At 38.4% G+C, this 23,978-nt stretch overlaps 1 protein-coding gene and 1 pseudogene across 2 annotated transcripts in view; one reads left to right on the forward strand and one right to left on the reverse strand.

Annotated features, from left to right (window-relative positions):
• Positions 1-23,978, reverse strand: part of LOC146475009 (V-type proton ATPase subunit E-like) — a 164,751-nt gene that overhangs the window by 5,213 nt on the left and 135,560 nt on the right. Inside the window, exons 2-7 of the mRNA XM_085116782.1 lie at positions 7,819-7,906; positions 7,638-7,703; positions 5,458-5,567; positions 4,362-4,428; positions 700-789; positions 10-78 (exon numbers count right to left, since the gene is read on the reverse strand). Coding sequence (XP_084972908.1) covers positions 10-78; positions 700-789; positions 4,362-4,428; positions 5,458-5,567; positions 7,638-7,703; positions 7,819-7,851 — 435 coding nt within the window. The 5' untranslated portion in view covers positions 7,852-7,906. The remainder of the gene's footprint in view (positions 1-9; positions 79-699; positions 790-4,361; positions 4,429-5,457; positions 5,568-7,637; positions 7,704-7,818; positions 7,907-23,978) is intronic.
• LOC146475010 (neuronal pentraxin-1-like) lies at positions 12,847-18,527 on the forward strand (annotated as a pseudogene). Its single transcript, XR_014866104.1, has 4 exons — positions 12,847-12,987; positions 15,578-15,659; positions 16,313-16,534; positions 17,953-18,527. The product of XR_014866104.1 is annotated as a neuronal pentraxin-1-like (transcript).

Below are 23,978 nucleotides of genomic sequence, written 5' to 3' on the forward strand. Positions count from 1 at the left end.
TTTCACTACCTTCACAACAGCAAGGTCTTGCTGACGACATCGTATAGTGACAGATGTCTCAAGAAGCTGAAACAGTCCCTGTAAAGAGATGTAATAATAGAGGACTGAGGAATAACAAACTACAGTTGAAAGAGTGCATAGAAACAAAACAACCCACAGTGATGTTGGGATTGTTGTCCTGATGAGGTTTTGAATGAAATTATTTTGTCTTGAGTTCCTGGTTATAATAAGATTTTATATTATTATTCAGTGAAATTGCCAAAAAGTTATCGGTTTTCTTTGGACAATGATTAACATTGTAATACATTGTATCAAAGTGTGAAAGACTTTTTTTATGCTCCCATATAAAATTTTTCTGGAAGTCGTCACTCAGGGCTTTTTTTTTTCACGCATTCCTTCAATTAAAAAAAACAATTCCCAGTCTAGACTGGATGCATTTAAAATGGGAAAAAGCTCTTCTTTGCCATGGCTTTTAGTATTAATCAACACGATGATCTTGTACAGTTGTAACAGCTTTTTTGAAAAAAAACATACCAAATGACATGTATATGTATACGCTCCACCATATCCATAGAACAACAAATCAATATTTCTTTAATAGGTTATTTACCATGTCATTTTACTAAAAAAAAATTACCAACCAACAAACAAAAAAATGGAATAAGGTTGTCTCATAGCACAGCGTTTGTTCATTCTCACCTGCATAATAAGTCCCTTCAAAACTTGTTCATACCGTGCTTTGTCCTGTGTCACCTTACCAAGCTGCTGAACAGCTTCATCAAGTATACCCTGTAGAGAAATTACACAGTAGGTAATGTTATCAACTCTGTCATAAGTTATAACAGGGGCACCAAAGGGTTACAAATTACTAAATAAATACTTCTTTATTACTGATCCCATTTTAATACAAAGTTTCTCATCCCTAAATACCTAATGATATTTTAAAAATAGGTTGGCTTCCAATATTAAGGAAAGAAGAGACTTTCATTTACTTAAACTTGTATTTAAGGCCTTATATTTTGAATCATGGCCATCCTATCTTAAGGTTAATGAGGTTTTTCAGACCCGTCTGTTACATTTCTAGCCTTGCTAAACGATTAGTTACTGACACCACTAGATAATGGCACCTTTCAAGATAGTGCTGCCCAACTATTCAGTAGCCTTCCTGATTACTGTCACATTGACACCATTGTTAACTCGTTCATTGTAATAATTCTCCCACTAAGCTTAGTAATGTAAGATGAAGAGCCACCTTCGTGGAAATGTTGATATTACACCATTATTATCATCATCATTATCATCATCATCATCATCATCATCATCATCATCATCATCATCATCATCATCATCATTATTATATCATTGATCCTTGATTGCACAAGTTTTACCCACTGTCATCTGACATCTGCTGATCACAATTCTGTCACTTGTGATCCTAGATACTTGATCTGTGATACCTGATCAGTCCAACCAGCTGATCCTATCCCCTCAAACTAGGGGCCATGGGCCAGATTCATGAAGCCCTCAAAATTCATCTTAAGTATTGTTTCTTAATAAAATTAATGCCTATTGTTGGAATAACAACAGACCACTGCTTAGTAACAATACTAGGGATACATCTTAAAGGGACAGTACCATGCCATTTTTAGTAACACATTGAAAATCGAAAAGACGCTATTCGATTGATACAGTAAAAACCCGCATGTAAGAACCTACTTTTTAAGAGTTTGGCAAAACAGGTTCTTATATTTTGGGGTACTTACTGGCATTTTAGGCTAAGTAGGTTCTTAATTAGGTTCTTAATTTTTACGGAGTAGAAAATACTGTAGTATAATATCATGGTTTGTTCTTCATTATAAACTGTTACAGTATTTTATAGAATAAATGCTTATAATCAAGAACAAACCAGTTTCAAGATGATACAGGCATGGAACACTTAAACCAAGACCAAGATTACATACAAATGATACATTCTTTTAATTGTAGCCGAATTGTTTTATAACAACAGTTCACATTTAACATACTTTGTGCAATTTTAGTTTCACTGTGCAATTTTTTGATCTCTAAAGACAACCTTTTTGGTAAAATATTATAAATAAAATAGTTTAACCCTGCATATAAGAACCTGTTGGAAATTTTTTGGCTAAATAGGTTCTTATATTTTGGGGTATTAACGTAGCAAATTTCTGCCAGGAGGTTCTTAATTTTCTAGGTTCTTACACGCGGTTTTTTACTGTAGCAGCCAAGTTATAATGACCAAAATTCCATTAAAAGACTATCAGAATGCAAAGAAACTATCCATGGATATTTTTGCCGGCAGATGACCAAAATAAAAATTGGTTCAAATTTGAAAACATCGGGCCGACATTTTCAATTTTCACTGTCGTAATGCACTAAAAATCGGTTGTACTTTATTTTCGTTCAACCTTTCGTTTCAGTAGAATCACTATTAATATTTCTTTAAATTAGTGATACAGAAATTTTTTGAATTTTCGCCCCAAATCATGATATCTCCCATGATACTGCCCCTTTAACTTAGGAGGGCCTCAAGAATCTTGCCCCAGATTCAAGAACAACTCCTTAGTTAAGATGTATCCTAAGTACTGTTTCTCAATATAGGGCCTCATGAGTCTCAACCAAATATTCACCTCCCAATTACATGTACATGTAACAGTTTTTCACATGGTTTAAATACACTAAAAATTATCATACGTTTAATTACAGATAATAGTTAAATGGATACCCAATGACAGAGTTGGTAGTATTTTCTTGAGTGAGGAAGATGCAAGCAAATATATTTTGTAACGTTTTGCTATTACACTAGAGTACATGTATGTTCATTATGTATGATTCGTGTTAACTGTAGAAGTATTTTAGGCATGCTTGCAGGTATGATGAATCCCTAAGGGCTAGTTGGCTATTTAAGGTTTTGTAAGTTATGCTAGAGCCACTCGAGGCATCATTTTCATCCTTGTTTTAATTTTTTGGTTTACCCACCGCTCTACAGTCGAACCTGTATTAAGCGGTCACCCTCGGGGAATGGCTAAGTGACCGCTTAATGCAGGTTGACCGCTTAATACAGGTTGTACAAAAATTATACAGGTCAGAACACGGCGAAAATGCTATTTTATATTACAGTTAATGACGTAGCTAGTGTACAGCTTATGCATAAAAGCGCTCCAAAAAAATCACTTACTCGGTTAAAAGTAACTGCAACAATAACATGGTTTGAGAAAAATAGAACATAGAAAGGGAGTAACAAAACAGAAAGAGACCATCGAATTCAGGAAAGGCCATCATTAAAGGTAAGCGCCTAAACAGATGAGGTGGCTATGGTCTAGAAGTGCCATGTGAATATCATTTTCAAGGGGATGACTTCTCGTGCACTTGGCTTTAACAGAAATTAATGAAAGAAGATTTCGATCCGCAATGATGGCAAGACTTTGACCTCAAGGCAGAAACAGTAATGTTCGAGTAATGTATTCGGCTATTTAATGACTTGTGAAAATAAACAAGGAAATCAATTACCTGGTGTGCTATTTGTACTTGTTTGAACTACTGTACTATTTGAATGGTTTTCTTTTCCAAAGTAACCGTCTAATACAGGTCAAGACAATAGAAACAGCTCTTCGGGACTTAGCAAAGGGTGACCGCGACCGCTTAATGGAGGTCAAATTTACAGTAATTAAGGGAAGTAATTTTCGGGACTTTGACAACTGACCGCTTAATAGAGGGTGACCGCTTAATACAGGGCCGCTTAATACAGGTTCGACTGTATTTTCTTTATGATGTAACGCTCCCTGTATCCTTGTATCAATAAACAAGATGCCCGCTCCTGATGCTGTGTTTGTGTTTATTTAAATTAGTTACAAAATATTTTATAATCGTTTCAGGGTGATTAGAATATAATGAATATGTCCATGGGTATTTTTTCCATAAGACTACACAATTTTATCTGGACGGATTAGAACCTGTTTAGTCTGCAAGTTTGAAATAACAAATAAGTTAGACTGGAGTGTGATTTATTTCACCGTTATTTCATTTTTCGCTTGAACAATGTGCCAAATTACATATTAGAGTGGTGTTCACTGGTGTTATGACCACATTAATTTTTGTAGCAACGAATCACACATTTGTGTACACATAATTTGAAAGGAATAAATCACTTTGTATCACTCAATCTTCACCCTGGCACAGAATGTAAGCAATATTTTGGTTAGTTATGTTTATTTTCAAACCTAACGTTATTTAGTGTTCATGGACGTTTATTCAATGCTTGACCTGTGTGTTATACAATGTAAAAACTAAAGACAGTCAAAGCAATCAAGAAGCTACTGTGCACGTAAAACATTTTTCTTTACCTTAATATGGTCATCTTGTGCCTTGAGGATTTTAAGTCTGGACTGGTTCAACTGATTTGACCACTGACTACAAATGAAATCATTATACATGTATTAAAATGTGGGATGGACAGGGGAAGTCTGAGCTTCCTTGTTCCTACCTCTCACTCCAGCAGTTCCCACCTCTATGTGTCACTGGGTTATATTCCTTCCAAGGACTATCATAGGGGTTGGTTTTTTTTTTATTTTTTTATTTTTGGGGAAGGTGGGGGATGCGGGAAGAGCTAAACTGGTTGGGTTTGACAATAAAGGTAGCTTGAAACACCAAGTGAACAGCTTAAAACAGTAAACTCCATCAGTCGCAGGGCTTATTTGCTTATTTTTAGGTGGTGGTGGGGGGGGGGGGGGGGGAGTACATAAAATTTTTATGGTGTTCTGTACTATTTGTACTATTTCATGGAATTTCCTCGTCTGTTTTCTGGTTTCTATTGCCTTTTTTAAAGTTTTGCTCCTGTGTTCCTCACCCCTCCCTCAATCCCACCTCCCCATATCACAGTGTTGGTTGGAACCAACTTCTGACCCTTTACACATCATCAATAACATTTTTTTTTAATCCGAGGAAAGATCAAACAAAACAATACCACTAATATGTTTCTAATGGCCCCTTTAACCAGTTCTATAGCATATATGAATTTTCCAAGGAAATGTACATGTAGAGGAATGTTTGTATGCAAGCTAGCAACATTTATGCATCATCAAATGTATTCCATGTTGGTATGCATGCTGCTTGTGATTTGTAGGGCCTTTAATAAGAGTTGATAGTCAGTGAAATTCCCTGAGGCTGCATCAAGCTATGTAATTTTCCAAGCTTTTCTTGTAGATTGGTATGAATAAAACAGCACCATTCAACACTTCACAATTTTATTTTCACCATTTAGCCCATCAAAGAATTATAAACTGAAAATCCTGGATTTAGTTGTTTTGGTTCTTTAATGCAAGGATACTTTATTGCAAACCCTACTGTGTTCTTCATTATTAATAGTAGAAACCTCAGTGGGATAAATTGATACAGCAACATGAACTGCTATGCAAAGACTTGTAACTACGATTCACTTACATTTTCTTCTGTAGTTCCACTTGCTTTTCCTTCTTTTCAAAAAAGTTCATTATTTTGAGCCTTTCCTGTTGCACAAGACGACCTTTTTCAATATTGAACTCTTCCTCTGCCTGAAATGAGAACACAGACATTCAAAAAAATCCCATTAAATTTAATGCATCAGTCATTTCCACCAAATGCCCCACGGCATGAACAAACCCAATGGCAGATTCAGGAAATTACAAGTGTATAAAGGTGGGAAACCATACCCATGGGCCCAGAGTGAAAACATTTGAGCTAGAATGAAAAAAGGCATTTTCTTGGAGAGCGAGTAGGCTGCTCACAAAGCAAAGGCCCCTCCCCTAGTTCCCCCACTGGACTACACATTCTACTACACAAGTCATACGTTCTGTGCACTCAGTGTAAATTATCTGAGAAGGTCAGATTTCTTAAGGAAGGCACCTCCTAATATAACGATATTTTTGTGGGGCTTATGACTCTGCGGGAAAAGTAGATCTCAGTAAGGGGTTTCGGAGTCCAAAAAGACAATTTGAAGGGGTAATCACGTATTTTTCAGAAATAATTCAAATTCAATTTGGATAAAAGTGCTATACATTGTTGTGTATTTTAATGCTCTTTAGAATGATTGCTGCTTAATTATGTCACAATTACCCTCAATTTTCTTTTTGGATTCCAATAACCCTTGCTAAGGTCTGTTTTGCTGCATATTAGTCATAAACTTTGCAAAAATACCCCTGAATTAGGAGGTACTGTCCTTGAGTGTTGAATAATAATAATAATAATAATAATATTTTATGTATATAGCGCGATTTCCAGCGATGTCCAATCGCGCTTTACAATAAATTACAGCAAATAAATGTCATTACACCATACAATACCGAATAAAAAATTTACATTTACATACTTAGGTCTAATATTTCTAACGTACAAAATGTCTAAATGTGGTATTTAATTCTAAAGAAAATCTTTCCTAAAAAGATGAGTGTTAACTTTTGTCTTAAAAACATTCAAGTCGTCACAAGATCTTCTTTCAAGTGGCAGGGAGTTCCACAGTTGTGGTGAGGCTACTCAAAAAGGACCTTAATCCATAACTACAGAGTTTATATTCATGTTAGCAAGGTGGTTATTGTTCTAAAGATCTTAAATTACGTGGAGGAATATACTTCTGAATTGGTTCTGATAGATATGATGGGGCTAGACCATTTAGAGATTTAAAAGTCATCAATAGAATCTTAAAAACTACGCGCTGTTGTACTGGCAGCCAATGCAGTTCAAGCAATTCTCGGTTTTCATATGACGTCATAAACTGAAATTCATAACAAAACACAATTTTGGGTTTTTATCTTCATCACATAAAAGAAAATAAAAAGTTCGAATCGGCTTGCTTGTTTTCAGCAGGATAGCATTCTTTGTTTTGAAAATAGAGCAGTTTGAATTTTAGATTTTTGCGCAGTGCATGACAGAAGGATTGCTGCTCTAAACATGTCACGTACATGAAAACATTGATTTGCCTCGTGTTTTTTTAGGTCTGATCAGCTAACATGTAATAGAAACGTCTATGTCAATGTGTGAAAGTTCAGCAGAGAGAAGAAAGGCTTTGAAATAGCCAACGTAAACTCCAGATGTTTTTGCTGGTTTCCGGCCACCATGTTGGTGGCTATGTTGGTGTCCATCAACATGGCGTCCCATACTAAACTCTGTAATTTTCTGTGGTACATTTTCTCGAATAACTCGATTATAAGATATCTCACAGCCCTGTAGCTTTCACACGTTGTTTATGTATCACTCTTCTCCAAAATATCAATTTCTTGACTTTATCTATTGAATGGTTGAGGATTTCATTTTTTTACTTACGTGACGATGTGTGAGGTGAAAACCACCAATACTGGTGGTACAGCTGTATGTGTTCACGTTTAGGCGCAAGGGACTTGAAATGCAAGCAACTTGAAATGTTTCTAGTATAATAACATGACACTGAAGTACAATTAAGTACATAAATTTCTGACATTAAATTGATTATTTTGCATGGTCACAAAATTTACAGAAATAGATTCATGTCAGGTGACAGACTGTTGATCAGTGACGTCACTACCCGGTACAGTTCTTATCGTACAACTTCCAAGACACTTCACAGCTTAAATTATCATTTATGGCCATTATAATTGTTTCCTTTCAGTTACCTTAGCGTCGATCTCATCTACTTTTTCCTTGGCCTCCTGTTCAATAAATGCCATCATATGTTCGATCTATAAAATAGGAAAGGTGTCGAACGTGAACTCGCACCGGCGAATAACTCTCCCTCAATAATGTTACAATGTGAGCTCACAGAACGATTGGGCAACAAATAAAGCAATTACTCACTTGTTTTTTAACTTCTGCGTCGTTCAAAGCCATGTTGTTTGTCTTCTACTGCTGAACGATCAAGGAAAAATTTTACTGTGAATATGGCAAACAGCGAAGAGAACGACTGGCGTGCAGGTGCATGCTGGGATGACTCATTCCAAACATCGTCTCCAGTGTTTCAACAAGCCGCTCGGTCAAATCACTCAGGCAAATAAATGACTGAATATTTTAGATTGTTTCTTGCCATTCTGGGATATAATTTGCAGGTATTGCCCAAGAATTTCTCTTGAAAATCATGATAAAATTCCTGCCTAGTCCTTTATCGGTCTTTCTCTCTTTTATAAAACAGTGAAGCAAATATTCTAGCCTGCATGCGTGGCTGGCGTAAATCGGGGAAAGGGAGGCGGAGCGAGGGAGGCGGGAAAAAATGCTCCCCTTCCCTGATTACGCCGGCCACGCAGGCTAGAAAAATTCAATCATTTTTTGCTTCCACTCTGTTCTGGGACAAACGCATGTACACCAAAGGAAAATAATTTTGGTCGGTGCTATCTATAAACCACCGGACTCTGATGCTACTATCTTTACTGACAGCCTTGGGAAAATGCTTGACAAACTTACAACCAATGAAACTGAAACTATTTTGCTGGGAGAGTTTAACTTCAATTATATCGCTCCAAATACCGCGACAATGAAGTTTAAGCGATTAACAAATTTATTTCATCTGAAACAACTTATCACAGAGCCTACCAGAATAACAGAGAATTCAAGGTCTTTAATTGATCTATTTTTAACCTCAAGACCTGAACTATACGTCTCCAGTGTCACCCCGATCGGTTTCTCCGACCACTGCGCGATCGCTGGTTTTAGGAAACTACACAGAATCAAACTTCCACCGCCTCGGTTTGTTGATGTCAGAAATTACAAAAACTACGATCCAACATTGTTCAAAACTGATTTACATTACGTCCCATGGGACATATTAGAACTAGCAAATTCCTCCGGGGCCCCTGATGAGGAGTGGAATTCTTTCAAAGATATGTTTTTAACTGTAGTTGACAAACATGCACCAATTGTCACGCGCCGGCTAACACCCGAAATAAAGAACCTGATGCGAGAGAGAGAATACCACCACAAAAAGGCCATCAAAACAAACAACGAGGTTCACTGTAGCAGATATAAAAGATTGCGTAATGCAGTAAATCTGAAACTCAAATATTACAAAATATTATTCCACTCGCCTCTCTGATGAACAGGACTCGAAAGAAATGTGGAAAACACTCAGCCAGATCCTGCCAAGGAAATTAAAAACTACAACTGAAACTGAGAACCTCTCAGCAACAAACTTTAATAAGTTTTTTACAACCATTGCTGGTAGTTTATGTAGGCATTTTTCTCACACCCCGATACCTAGAGTATTTACACCTAGAGTAGACCGGGATTTTACTCTAAGGGATGTAAGCCCAACGCTTGTCAAACAGGAACTGTGCAAGCTAAAATCATCAAAAGCCACCAGTCTCGATGGAATCCCTGCTAGGGTTCTAAAGGACGCAGCACCCGAAATAGCCAAACCGATTGCGTATCTCAAAAATCTATCAAGCTTGACGGGTATTATCCCTCAAGCCAAAGTGACGCCCATTTTCAAGTCCGGGGAAAAAGATGATGTAAACAACTACCGCCCGATCTCCGTGCTTCCACTTATCTCAAAGATAATGGAACGTACGGTTCAAGTACAACTGGTCTCCTCCCTAACTACAAACAATGTCCTATCAGAACATCAGTCAGGCTTCAGAAAACAACATTCTACACAAACTGCTATTACGTATCTTACAGACTTCATTCTGGAACGCATGGACAAACAGGAAATGCCAGGGGCTGTATTTATTGACCTAAAAAAGGCCTTCGACCTCGTCGATCACAAGTGCCTTCTCCATAAATTAGAACACTATGGAGTTCGAGGCTCAAGCTATAACTGGTTCCTGGATTATCTCTGCACCCGCTCACAGAGAGTAAAATTTGGGAAAGAACTATCATCTAGCCTTCCCTTGGATTATGGTGTACCTCAGGGTTCACTATTAGGCCCCTTACTCTTTGTGCTTTATATCAACGACCTCCCACAGTGCTTACTGCGATCCAATATCAGCATGTATGCAGATGATACCGTCATATATACCAATGGCTCGGAGTCAGACTGCATCATGACGGAAATCCAAGAAGACCTCCAAAGAGTTGAACAGTGGATGAAAAACAGCAAGCTTGTTCTAAATCTCACGAAGACCAAATGTATGCTCTTTGGTACTAAACAGAAACTTGCAAATGCCTCTTTTAAGACCCAGCTTCGTGGCAGTGACATCGAAAGGGTGAGAAATTTTTGCTACCGAGGGGTCACCCTTGACGAATGCCTCTCATGGAAAGAGCATGTTAGTAAAGTGTTTACCAAGGTTAACAAGCGCTTGTGTCTACTCGGCCGCATCTGATCATGTTTAACGCTTAAGGCAGCGAAATGCGTATACAACTGTCTCGTGTTACCAGTCCTCTGCTACACCGACACGGCCTGGGGTGAATTCTCTGTTGAGTGCAAGAGTAGATTACAGCGCCTACAAAATCGAGCAGCACGTATAATTGTCAGACGAGATAGCACCAGCGAAGCTCTCAAGACACTAGGATGGCCTAACTTAGAAACTATCAGGAAAAGGAACAAATCTTTCTTAGTCTTCAAATGTCTTAATGATTTAGTGCCCCAGTATCTTTCTGATTACAGTCGGACCTCTATTAAGCGGCCACCCTCCATTAAGCGGCCACTTTCCAAAGTCCCAAATTATTATTTGACCGTAAAGTGCTGTATTCGATACCTCTATTCAACGGCCAACCTCTATAAGCGGCCAGTTTTTAAAGTCCCCAGGGTGGCCGCTTAATGGAGGTCCGACTGTATTTTAATAGAAACCACAGTTTCCATAGTTACAATACACGTCGGCGTGAAGACATTCATCCTTCAAGACCCAAACTTAGCCTCGGGAGGAGAACTCTTTAGATACTCCGGAGCAATTTTATTTAATTCGTTCCCTGAAACATACAAACGGGCAGCGTCCTTGGAGGCTTTTAAGCGACTAATGATGAAACACGATTTTGCATAGATTTTTTTCTTAGTGTGCAAATGTTTTTATTTATTTTTTCTATCCTATAATATTTTAACCCAAAAGTGTTTGAGTCATATATATTGTAATTTTTTTCTCATACCATAATAATAATTATTATAGGTGTATACAGGGCCCCTCAGGATAACAGCCCCGTAGCTGATTGGGCCACCCTGTCTAAATAAAGTTCACTTACTTACTTACTAGATGAATCTTGAGAGAGGTTTTTCACCTTATCTTCGGTTGACCTAAAATTAAGCTGTGTTTTGTTCATTTTCAGTCCACAGCTTATTTCTAGAAGTACACAGGGCATCAGGACTGGTTCGTACTATTTCTAGGTTTTCATTTCAGTCAAAGCCCCGGGCATCACAATCCAACAATTCCATGAGCAAGCAGTGATGCTACATTAACGTCGCCCATTTTCTCAGGCAGGCCCGGCTAGCAATATTACATTAAGTAGATAAAATGGTTAAATGATAGAAGTATTTTTTCAGTCAGTGAGGCATAGTCTGAAAACGAAAATCCGGGTTCTCCCAAAAGTTGAGTCGAACATATGACCTCCTGATTACTAGTGAGGACAACTGAGAGGACCTCTTGGTTGGGATGATCAACCACTGAGCGGCTAAAGGAGACTTGTGGGAACTAGGCCATTTACACTTGGTTCCTGTATACTGCGGCTTTAAACGGGTTATTTTCTAAAAAACAGTCGGGCTACGTCGGTGAAGAACTAAACGAATATTCGGTTCTATCACTGACTTATTGGATTCCCTCTGACGAGGGGCTATAGCGAGCGAAAGTGGCAAAACGACAGCACTCGAATCTCTTTACACGAGCAAGTTTTTCTCGACAAGTAGAGACATTTAATTTGACAAGTTATTTATTCACAGGTAACCTTAAGGCTAATTTACATATACCAATTTATCGGCCCGAATAGTCATCGTTGTTTTATGAGAATTTCCATAAGTCTTGATTTCAGTTTCTTTTTAGGGAATCCCTGTCCATCGCCTCCCTCCCTTCGGACGAGTGCCCCATCTTCCTCTATCCTTTCCCTTTCTAGCGCCTGCCAAGCTTGCAAGCTTTTGTTTAACCCACAGTGTGACAATAGCCGGAAAAGACATGTGCGCTTGCCACTCGAGGTATAGGTCGTGTTCTGCACAAGCGGCCAAATCGCTGTGCAAAATGTAACTTTTCTAATTACCGTATGTATATGTACATAAAATGAGTATTCGGCATGACAGTTCATCGACAAAGTAAACATTCTTTCAGCGACACGACCCGCCGTTTGTCTGTACTAGTTTCCATAATTTAATTTAGCTGTTGCTTAGTCTTCAGTCTGGAGAGAAGACATAGTAGTACTGACAGGCTCTGACTCTTGGAGGAATTGGACAGTGTTTACAGTCTATATGTAAAGTGTAGTATCGCTGAGTATCGCTTAGTGTCCGGCGTTGAATTTCTCTACCATTTCGACCGTGAATACGGGAGCATTGGTATGCGATGGTTTTCTTGGCGAAAACTAGGCATCCTACTCCTTCCACTTACTTCAGGGAAAAGTGCTTGGAGGTGTATTATACTGAATTGTGCCTGACTCCACACAGGTAATAGTTAAAGTTTCTGGCCTTCCGATCCTCTGATTTATTTGAGAATCGCCCTAAGTTTCGTTAGATGACTGATAAAACTTGAAGCTGACCCGGAAGCACACAAAGTATGGAAGGGAGCCTTTTTATTGGACGTTTGGCGATAACAGTTGACATCTTTCTAGTGAATAGTATTTCTTGTTAGCTTTAGAATAAGAGGAAGGGATAACAAATTGATATGCCGTTGTCTCAAAACTTGATCTGACAAGAACAACATTTATACGCAATGAGAACAATATACGTAGCAATTCTTTAACTTCCCGTATGACTCATCCTCAACAAACTGGCTAACAGTGTAAGGTCTCTCATTTCTCCGGATTCTTTTTTGTGTAGCTGATATACCTAACAATCCCTCTATTGTTGTTTAGACCGAGTTTGTTTCCTCTTGGACAACAGAACTATTGAGTGGCTTCGAACCGTAGGTATTTATTCAGTTTTTCTGGGTACGCGTAATTTACTGATCAATCAAAACATTGCCGCTTCGGTCAACTTCGGTCGCTCTCTCTAAAGAATGACCACATCATTGAAAACTTTCATTTACTTCAACCGTCGATTCAGATTTTCTGTTCCTAACTATAGTAAATCAGCTGACCTATGTTTCAAATTGTGGTAATCATTATAGTCAACAAAATTATCAATTCCGAAATCTAACCTCAGTGAAACAAACAAAACCGGCAGCACAATTTTTGAATTCATACAAAAACCTGAATGTATATTCAGAACCGAGAAAACAATAAACGTCCTCTTAGTTGTTATTAAAGCTATTTTGACACAGACATAAAACTGAACTAATTAAAAGTAGTTAACAGACAAAGATATTCTCAACTGGCGACTAAGAAAGAAAGGACTAAAGAAGCTGACGATATATGGCTCACATGCAGATGTGTCTCCCCTCGGACAGACCGGGCTAATGTGTAAGTATTCTCAGATGTCCTCGTCGCAATTTACGCCGGAAATCAAGATAAAAGCGCTCTTCCTCGCGAACTAAAATCGACCGAAACTCATACAAGCCTATTTTGCAGGGACGAGATCCGATCCCTCTTCTGACCGGCGTTCGGAATACTCAAGTCTCTTGGCTAACCACTCCGGCAGCCACGGCTGGTTCTCGATAAGAAAACAGTTTTGGCCCTATAAGATAGTCTTATGAAGAATATGGAATATAAAAGAAATACATACATTTGAACTGCGGATGAAAGAATAAATAAGTGAAAGACCAACGTTAGTCTCTCTGACAGTTATTCGATAATACGGATAGTAATTCGCAACCAACAGGCACGTCGTTCAGTCATTCTCTGCCTATTCACACTCCAACGGTATATATCCGTAAATATTAATAACTTAAATCGTCATCCCTTCCGCAGAAACTGCTTTTATCTTGGGCGGCTTAATTTATTAGCGTCAGTTGTTTCGATCCATTTGAGCTAGATTTCACTGCAACAAAACTTGAAAGAAAGTGAACTGACCCTTGTTAAAAACAGATCTAGTTTAAATTTGGCTTTTCTAAAACAGAGCAGCTACGTCATTGGATCTTTTTCACTGTACAGGCTGTCAAGCTATACTTCGTGCTATTTGCGGATTTTTTTATTGGAACCAAATTTTTTCCTAAAAAATAAACCCACGCCTAGTTCAGTTCTAGTTTGACGTCATTAGAACGGTATAAGAGAGATCGATCCTGAAAACATTGAACGAAATTTCAAGACCTTAACGGAAAATACTGGAGTAAATTAAACCTGACTGTTTAACATGTGTTCAAAACAATCTTTACAAAATACCTTAAGCCTAAACTCGATTGGGGCAAAGCCATCTTTGTTTAATTTATAGCCTAGTAGTTTATAAATTTTTCTGTTTTTGTCAGTGATATACCCTTACTGTTGCCCTTCTGGCCGCCGATTACCTCAAGTAGTCCATATGTGTTTTGTAACTTTTACAGGTTTTTTTCAGTGATTATCATTCAGTACATATTTCATAGCTTTTAATCGTTTTTTAACATTCCCATCAATGTAGTTTACACAAATACTTACTTTTTGGCACTTTGTCACATTACGCTGAGGTTAAAAGATTTCATAAATGCTATTAGATTCAGTATTCTGAGGACAAACACCCAGAAACTCAAAACGTACAAGAAGCTGAAGAAAGGGGCATCAAAGACCACAAAATCTGGAAAACTAAACAAAGGCAGGAGGCACTAAATATTTTGATGAGAACAGTGTAAACTAATGTAGAAGAACTAAGAAAGAAAGCCACTTTCTTCCCAGTGGGGTTAATTTTCAGAGTCTCACTGAGGAGTACAGCAGAGATATTTTTCAAGGAAAATTGTTATCACCAAAACAATTCAAAATAAGATAAAAGAAGTAGAACAAAGAAGGAAAACAACAGGAAACAACAGCGAAAACCGAGACATTTCAAACAGATGATTCAACTAATATCAGCAGATGCAAGTACAACTATTATTGTCATTATTGATGAAGTAAATGTGGAAACTCTTACAATACTTAATGTAAAACAAATCAAACGGTTAAGAAGTATGGTGGACCAAGGTAAAGTGACCGAGAAAGCTCTTGCTACTGAATAAAATACTATGTGAAAGGCTTTATGGAAGCAGCAGATGAAGTAACTGATGTGAGCCAATTAATGAGCTGATTTTCTATTCAGTTCTTAGATCAAACAAACTGTAAATAATGCAGATACAATGTAGATATTTACATATGTTTATGACTCATTGTTGAACAAATGTTGATGTTCTTGAATGTTTTGCATATTCGTATGAGTATTAAGTGAACAGAAATGAACACAAATACTTGTGACTACCCCCCCCCCCCCCCTTCCTCAAATGCTTGCCCAAATTCTGTTAACTATACCCTTTTGGGCTTCATAAAAAAATAATAGCCCTTCCCCCAACCCACCCCCCCCCCCCCCCCCAAATAACTCGTGCTTTTTTTGTCAACTGAGTTAGTATACTGTCGTAACAATTAAAGCTTTTTTGTGTGATTTTCTATGTTTCCTGATTAACAGGATTGAATCATGTCCATGTTGTTTGCTTCGCTTTGTTTTGGCCTTTTATGCGCCGGATATGTCAGCGGTTACTCGTCATCAGGCAAGTTATAAATTCTTATACTCTTATACGTGACTGTATTATGCTATGGATTCTTATAGTGTTAAGTCCACCCTTATATGTATGCGCCTTTTTGACCAAAAAATCTCTCCCCCAAAAAATACTTGAATATCTTGCTCACATATGAATTACGTCACAAATGAAATGAAATCAACGCAACTCAGTTTTCATTTTGATACCATTTCCACCAGTGTCCATCCGTGAACGAATACATGTATTGTTTCACGCACTAGAATAGAGGTTTTAAAGAAATTTTGGCCATTATTTCTCAGCTCGGCCTAAGATGAAGAATGTCCTTTAGATTCAGCGTGGATTTTCAAAGTGTTTCTACGATAAATAGGTGCCAAAGTCCCTTTAAACAATTATGCAGATTCACACTGTAAAGGTTCATGAGATACGTAAAGTTTTTTGTTCGACAGCATTTTAACTAACTTAAGCTTTGAGTTTGGCTTTCACGGTTGATGTTTGTTTTCGCCATTTGCTCGCCTTTCTTCCAGAAAAAAAACCGAACAAACCGTGAAAAATTGAACTACCCTGAATCAATGTTACGAAAGCGTCAGAAGTTACAGTAAATGCCAGCTATATGTACTCCAGAGGTAACAATTACATGAAGTTACTTTCATTTCTGTGTTCAGCTTTTGCCCTCCGTTTCCCGCGCAAAGGAGTCAGTGATTACGCCAACGTCTGGGGCATGCCCAGCTTAAGAGAGTTTACCCTGTGCTTTTGGATGAAGTCAAGTGAGTAGCAGACAGGAATAACCATAGAACGCCGTTTAGTTACGCTGTACCAGGACAAGACAATGAATTGCTTGTGTTTGACTCCAGGAACTTTGAACTGTATATTGGAGACCAGAGGAGGTTAGAAAAGGCACAAAAAGCATGCTTGGTCTACCTGCGTTGAGTCAGCAAAAGTTGTAGGAGGCTAGGGAGAGGCTGAACCGCTTTCGTATTTGTCGACAACTATAATTTGCTCTTGTTTGCAGTTAGAAAAAAAACCGTCTACCATGTCAGTCTCAAATTTCAATTTCTGTAATAATTAATAAAATATCGTGGTTTTATCCGTTCGTACTCTTTCACAATCACGAATGAGTTACTTTGGCGCAATAAGTTTGTTTTATAAGAGCCTTTTGATAAGAGTGTTTAGTTTGGGAATTTTTGCCGATTTAGATAAGGATGGTGCCATACAGTACACACGTTAGCAACAAAGATAAAAGATTTCGACTCGTCAATGAGCCGATCTTTCGACATTTTGAAGTTTACTGAGGGAGGTTTTTAAATTGTGAATGTGCGCATGCGAAATGAACGAGTCTCTCGGTGTAATGTACGGAAATGTCACTCGCGGCGGTCACTCGTTGTGCTGTAAACTTTTAGGAAAGATGGCGTACTCCCACGGCCCGCTTAAGTTTCTCTCCTCTTTCAATTCGGCTCGTTTCAGCAAACATGAAATGCAAATGCGAAAACCTTTAAAGGAACTAACTCTAAAAATCCGACGAAATGCCGTGAGTGAAAGAGTTAAGGTAAAATAAGAAATTCAGAGTGCGATAAATCTCATTTTCTGTCTCCGGCCGCCCCTCCCGTCGCAAGTGGCTTGCACTTGTCTCCGTTCGCCTGAAAAAAGCAAAAAAAAAAAAGTAAATGAACAAAAAACGCCTGTTCTGAAGGCTACATTTCACCTTTCACCCTTTGCGTTGCTTCGTATCGTATCGTAGCGTATCGAAAGGAACTGAGTGCAAGTGAAGTTTAATTGTTTTGCGCGCTCAACAAATAACTTCAGACAGTTATCCAAAATATCATTTCAGTCACCTGCTCCATTCACGGGTGCGTTCACAGAGCGCTTTGATAAAAATAGAGTTTAAATTGTCGGGGTAAATTCCTAGTTGAGCCAAGGGAAAGTAAAATTAGTTCGAGTTAGCTGATAGTAAATGATTAAAAAGTGAGGTCAAATCCAGAGGAAATCAGATTTTGTTCGAGTCAGTGGGGTTCTACTCAGGTAGTCCTGCTCCTTTATCTCTCCCTTCCATACTAAGGCTTATCGATTAAATGACTTACGTAGAAAAGGAAAGAGAATTTTGGAACGGGACTAAATTTAACTAAAATGGGACTAAACTGGTACGTGTTTATTTCATTATCGGGGCTTTACGAATCCCGTCAGAAAAACGGATTGTGGCCAACTTTCCAATGTTCATGCTCCCCTTTAAACCTGTCCCGGTTTGTTACATTAACCACGGTAAAATCTACAACTTGTACTGCTCATGGAAGACGTTTTCCTTTTACAGGAAATCAGGATTCTCAGCTAATGATGGCAGATGGCATCACATCTGCATGACTTGGAGGAACAGTGATGGCGCGTGGAAGTTCTACAAAGACGGAAAACAGCATCACCACAGTATAAACTTCCAGACAGGCTACACAATCAAGGCCGGGGGATCTTTGGTGCTGGGACAAGAACAAGATGGGCTTGGAACAGGTTTTAACTCTGACCAATCGTTTGTTGGATTTCTGACCAACGTGAATTTGTGGTCTTATGTCCTACCACCCCATGCGATACGAGCATATTCAAGGTCTTGCCGGTACGGAGCAGGGAATGTCTACAGGTGGTCCGATTTCATATACGGCATAAGAGGCAAACCCGCACTTGTCATCCCCTCTCCATGCTAACGGATGAGCATCTGCGACAGCCACACTGTGTTCAAATATAATGGCAGTCCAAAAAATTTCGTTGAAGTAAAGAAACTGTTGTAGACTTGTCAATAGTCTTATAGAAATAAACATTAATGAAGCAGTCAAATGTTAATTGGACCCAGAACACAGACGTGATGATAAAGATAAAAAGTGTGTCTTTTCCACAATATTCAGTAGTAATGCTCCTTCTATGTCTCGTTCTTGTGTCTAGTGCCAACTGGCTCCGGCTTAGCAACTGCAGTTAGCTTTGATCGCGGTCTAGAGTAAAAAAAATAAGAGAAGTCTGTTAAAGATAACTTTTTTACTTTGAGAGCTCATTGCTGATAGGTTTTTTTGTGAGTCTGTGAGTTTACTATATACTCAAAAACTTTCAGGGAACTATAAGGTGAATAGACCATTGCCGAGTTGCTGTGAACCTCACTATGCAAGCGAGGCTAAATGCAAAACTATTCATATGAAAATTAGTTTTGTTTGCATATGAATAAAAACTTATTTTCATAACAAAAACTTTGCACTTCGCCTCGCTTTCATAATGAGGTTCAAAGCAACTCGGAAATGGTCTATTGGTCTTCCGGATTTCACGCATTTTTGAAAAATCAAAGAAATACAGCGCCAACCAGTTGCCATATACTTCCTTTCAAATTAACAGACCGTTATCACTCGGCGGCCATGTTGATTCTCAGGAGAATAAAAAGCTTTTTCTTCCCCGGAGACTCAACATGGCCGCCGAGCGTGAAAGGTCTTTTGAAACTTTTTTAGTAAATCATAAAATGATATAGTAAACTCCCAGACTCACAAAAAACGAATCATCTTTAAGCTCTTTTCTTAATTTTGTTCTACTTTTGGCAGGATACATAAAAAGAACTGAGGTAATACTCTTACCCTGTGCCTAACATCGTTTGGTCAGCAGTTGACTCGTAGGATTCAATCGTGTTAGTCATCGTGTTATTCAATCATAGGTAGCTGTTGAATCACCCTTCGCTCGATAACTAAAAAACCGCGTGAACTCTAGGGAGGAGAATGAGGCGATACACACAGATGTGCCAAGATAAGGGGCAAGCTCAGGCAGGGATCCTGGCCGAGGATAACTCACTTGTATGTTCAAGCCACCAGTGATTGGCACTCGGTGAGGGTAAAAGGGGGAATGAGTTTGCGGAATGGTATGTGGAATGGCGTGCGGAATGGCATAATTATGCAAAATACGATTTACGTGGGAAATAAATTAACTGAAGAGCGCGTCATGTTTTCGCACCAATTTTATAAGAGCAGCAGCTTTTTTGATGCTGCGGACTCTTGCTAAATATTTTAAAACAACAATTCGAGGATTTGATCGTCTGATTGTTGATTTGGAAGAAGTGAGGGTAAAGAAAGCGATGAAAACTGTTTATAGTTTTCGCATTCAAGGAACTATGAGTAAATCCGTAGTAAATTAAATTTCATGTTCACTTTACTCCATGCGACTTCGGTTGACAAAAATAACGTGGCAGCGTGAAGTCTTCTCAGGACAAAGATTGATCCTTTACTGAGGGCAAATAATAAACATTTTTTCTTTTTTTTTTAAACCCTCGGTAAAAGATCAATTCTCATATCTTGTATGCTCGATGATTCATTTATCATGAGCGGGAAAATGAACAACAATTTGACCAAAATGGATTTGTGATAAGAATAGTTCCACAACCTTTCACACAACCAGTGTCGATATAGACACCATACTTGTCATCTGCTTTTTTGCTCTAGGGCTTTTTCGCTTTTAAATCTCATTTTAAGTTGGGACGTCTGGCACTGAAAGACCTTAATTAAAGACGAATATGTTTAGTTCGATAACGCGTAACTGAACTATAGCTACTTGAATCGCCGTATTAAATAGCTAGGTAGCTAGCTCAGCAGCTCAACAGTGACTTGCGTACTCGTCGCTCGACGAAAATGTAAGGTGAGAAAAAGTAGAACATATTTTTCCCATGAGTTGTACAAATTGTAACCGTCAAAGAGTCTGAAAAAATGACCGAGTTTAAATTTAAAATTTCTCACATAATAGTTTTGGCCTTGGACTGATGTTATTTCTCCACTGGTCTGGTGTTGCTTTTTGTCTAGGCTACTCGCTGCCACGTTCTTTTTGTCAACTGGAAATTTAATTTATTCTTAGTTCCTTGAATGCGAAACTTCATCGATTTCTTCACTCTCACTTCCTAACCAGCGATCAGACATGTTCTATCCCAGGCGTATATTTTCTAATCCTCGATCTGTTGTTTGGTTGTTTACAGTCAACCCAGGTCACGCGTGAACAGTATTTCCAAGAGTGAAACTGATGAACATTCGAATTTCTTTGTCACTGGCCCGAACGTTGGACATTTCTTTGGAAATCGTTTCGAAAAAGACGCATTAACTGAAAAAAAAAAAAAAAAAGATTCAAAATTTTTGGGAAACAATTGTTATTCTTGAAATATTCAATTTTGCAATGTAAAGAAAAATTCATATAGCTTTATACCGTCAACAAGCTAGTGAAATTTACACGGGAACTCTGAAATCTCGCTGGCGATTTTCAAAACTGACATGTAAATTTCAAAACTCCGTTCAAATTTTTAAAAATATCGTTCACGCGTGACCTGGGTTGACTGTAATAGTCCGCAACATCGAAAAACTGCTGCTCTTATAAAATTGGTGCGAAAACAGGATGCGCTCTTCAGTTAATTTATTCCCCGCGTAAATCGTATTTCGCATAATTATGCCATTCCGCACGCCATTCCACATACCATTCCGCAAACTCTTTCCGCCTTTTACCCTCACCGATTGGCACTTACATAGCCAGCCTAGCAGTCTTTTCCTTTCCAAGTGATAGCTCTCCTGTCCCTCATTCCTTCATTTTTCTTTTGTTCTCCATCCAGGGAAGCTATCGTTGGCTTCTCGTGCTCGCTTGGAAGAAGGAAAAAACTGCTATGCAAGCTAGCAGTGGCCTGAAGTACTACCTTGAGGCTGGGCATGCACTTTCCCCCCAAAATAACAAACTTGCCTCACAAGAGGTGCCTTAAAACATATTGAAAGATTTGCAAACGGAAAAGAAGGGTTCCCTCCCGGCAGAGATTTCGATACCAGAACCATCGTCACCCAATTGGAGTACATCATGCAGATATGCCAGGATGTATGTGAACTCATGATCCATCAACTTCGAAATGCAGAGCAAAAACAGCAAACAATTTTGAAAAACTGGGAAAAATCCACAGCTTGCTCCGAAAGTGTTGTAAGCATAAATCGTTGCAGATGACAGGACAAAAAGCACCAATTGTTGGTACATTATACCATAAATTTTTTGAATAAAGGCTGGTTTCTACTTGAAATCTAACAGTCGAAAACGATCGCGATCGCTAGTTAAACGCAACCTGAGCGATTATCAGTGGAAATCCTATGGAAACCAGGATGTAGAAATGTCTCAAGTGCATTCAATCACTAAATGGCTGAGTTAAGAAAATTAGGATTTAAAATGGTCTCGGTTAAAATGTTCAGAAAGTTGTTGTTTATTAAATGTAATAATCATCTGACTATTTATGACGGTACGTTTGTAAATATTGACGGTTAGCAAACGTACCAGAATGCTAAGCCTTGCATTGTAGGTGAAAAACAAAGTGTTCTTCATTCAATTTAAAAATGTGTCAATTCATTTTAGGACGACCTATTTAAAGGATCGATAAAGTAGATGCATAAATAGAAAGTGACTTAGTTGGGATCGCGAAAATTACATTTTCCCAAAAGTGACTAAGATGGGGTCTATAACTGGCCACAAAATAGACTATAATGGGACAGGGGCTCTGAGAGGCCAGCGGCACAGCTGAACGCAAATACTTCCCCCCCCCCCCCTCCCTGGATCCATATATACGTGAGTTTCACAAGGCATAGTAAAAACATTTAGTTACAAACAACACTGGACAAACCATTAAAGAAAAATCATAGATGGGAGAATGAATGACGAATGGGGTTACTTTCGTTCAAAAAATTGCCGCCAACAATGAACTCTCACAATCGCGTCCACAGGGAAAATATTTCGTTAATGTTTCGAACAGCAGTTAGCACATCCTTATAAAAGAAAGAATCACAATCAAAGATATCAAGACAAAAACGAGAAACGAAAAAGGAAAAAGAAAATAAAAGATGCGACATTTGACTAGAACTTGACTCGCGCTCGTGAACTTCAGTGGCGCAACGGGTAAACTCATCCAGTTAAACTGGGCGAAAATGGAAAATGGCCGGGTTTCGAGTGACGTACATGTACATATGTTCTAGGGACTATAACGTATTACTTTGAAAGATAATTGAAAGTCTCTCTCATGATTTTACGCTTAACTTCTTTTAAAGACTTTTTGCTACATATCAGAGTGGACATATTAGATAGGTATCTCACTGATTCAATGCTTTTTTGCGTAACGTTTCGCTCGGATACACCGAGCTCTCCTACAATAAATTTTGAAATAATTCCAAAGCATTCTTTTGACAATCAACAGTTTGATCTATAAATATTTGTTCATACTTGGGTTAACACTTCCTGTTTACCCAGCACCAAGTTTTACGCCTTAGTCAGTGACTCAAGAGGTGATTTTGATTCATGTCAGTTAAGTGAATACACTATTACTGAGTGAAATATCCTACTTTTAAGAGTCTTGCTACCTTGGGCGACCGCTCATTCACTTGTGCGGCACCCAAGCTGTGGAACAATCTCCCTTGCGATATCCGTAATGCTAGCAATATAGATCATTTTAAGCGCCTGCTCAAAACGTGTCTGTTCAGAAAGGTCTATAGTCACTACAGTCAGTATTTTTACATAATTGTAATCATACCTTTTACTGTTAGTCTACTTTTCATATACTAGAGTTAGCCTATTACCTATTATTATTATTATGATTATGATTATTATTATTATTATTATTACTATTATTATTATAATTATTATACGCTACTAATATCATTTATCAACCTATATCGATTTTAAATATGCTTATTGTAATTAGTATTTTCACTTTGAATTGTTTTGGAGAGTTATCTTGAAAGGGCTAAATTTCAACTAGCGGAAATACAAATTTCAAAGCCTCAGAATAATCTGCCTCCCGCAGAACGCAAAGCTTTTTTTTCTAAAGGAAAAGTCGAGCTGCGTCAGTGAAAAACTAAAAACGAATATTCGGTTCTATCACTGACTTATTGGATTCGCTCTGACGAAGGGCTAGCGAACGAAATTGGCAAAACTGGGGTCAGCACTCAAAACTCTTTACACGAGCAAGTTTGTCTCGACAAGTAGAGACATTTAATTTGACAAGTTATTTATTCACAGGTAACCTTAACACTACTTTACATATACCAATTTATCGGCCCGAATAGTCATCGTTGTTTTATGAGAATTTCCATAAGTCTTGATTTCAGTTTCTTTTTAGGGAATCCCTGTCCATCGCCTCCCTCCCTTCGGACGAGTTCCCCATCTTCCTCTATCCTTTCCCTTTCTAGCGCCTGCCAAGCTTGCGAGCTTTTGTTTCACCCACAGTGTGATAAAAGCCGGAAAGTACATGTGCTATCGTAGGCTAGCGCTCGCCACTCGAGGTATAGGTCGTGTTCTGCACGAGCGGCCAAATCGTTGCGCAAAATC

The sequence above is a fragment of the Pavona decussata genome, unplaced genomic scaffold (assembly GCF_977016875.1).
Source record: "Pavona decussata unplaced genomic scaffold, jaPavDecu1.1 SCAFFOLD_87, whole genome shotgun sequence".
Taxonomy (NCBI): domain Eukaryota; kingdom Metazoa; phylum Cnidaria; class Anthozoa; order Scleractinia; family Agariciidae; genus Pavona; species Pavona decussata.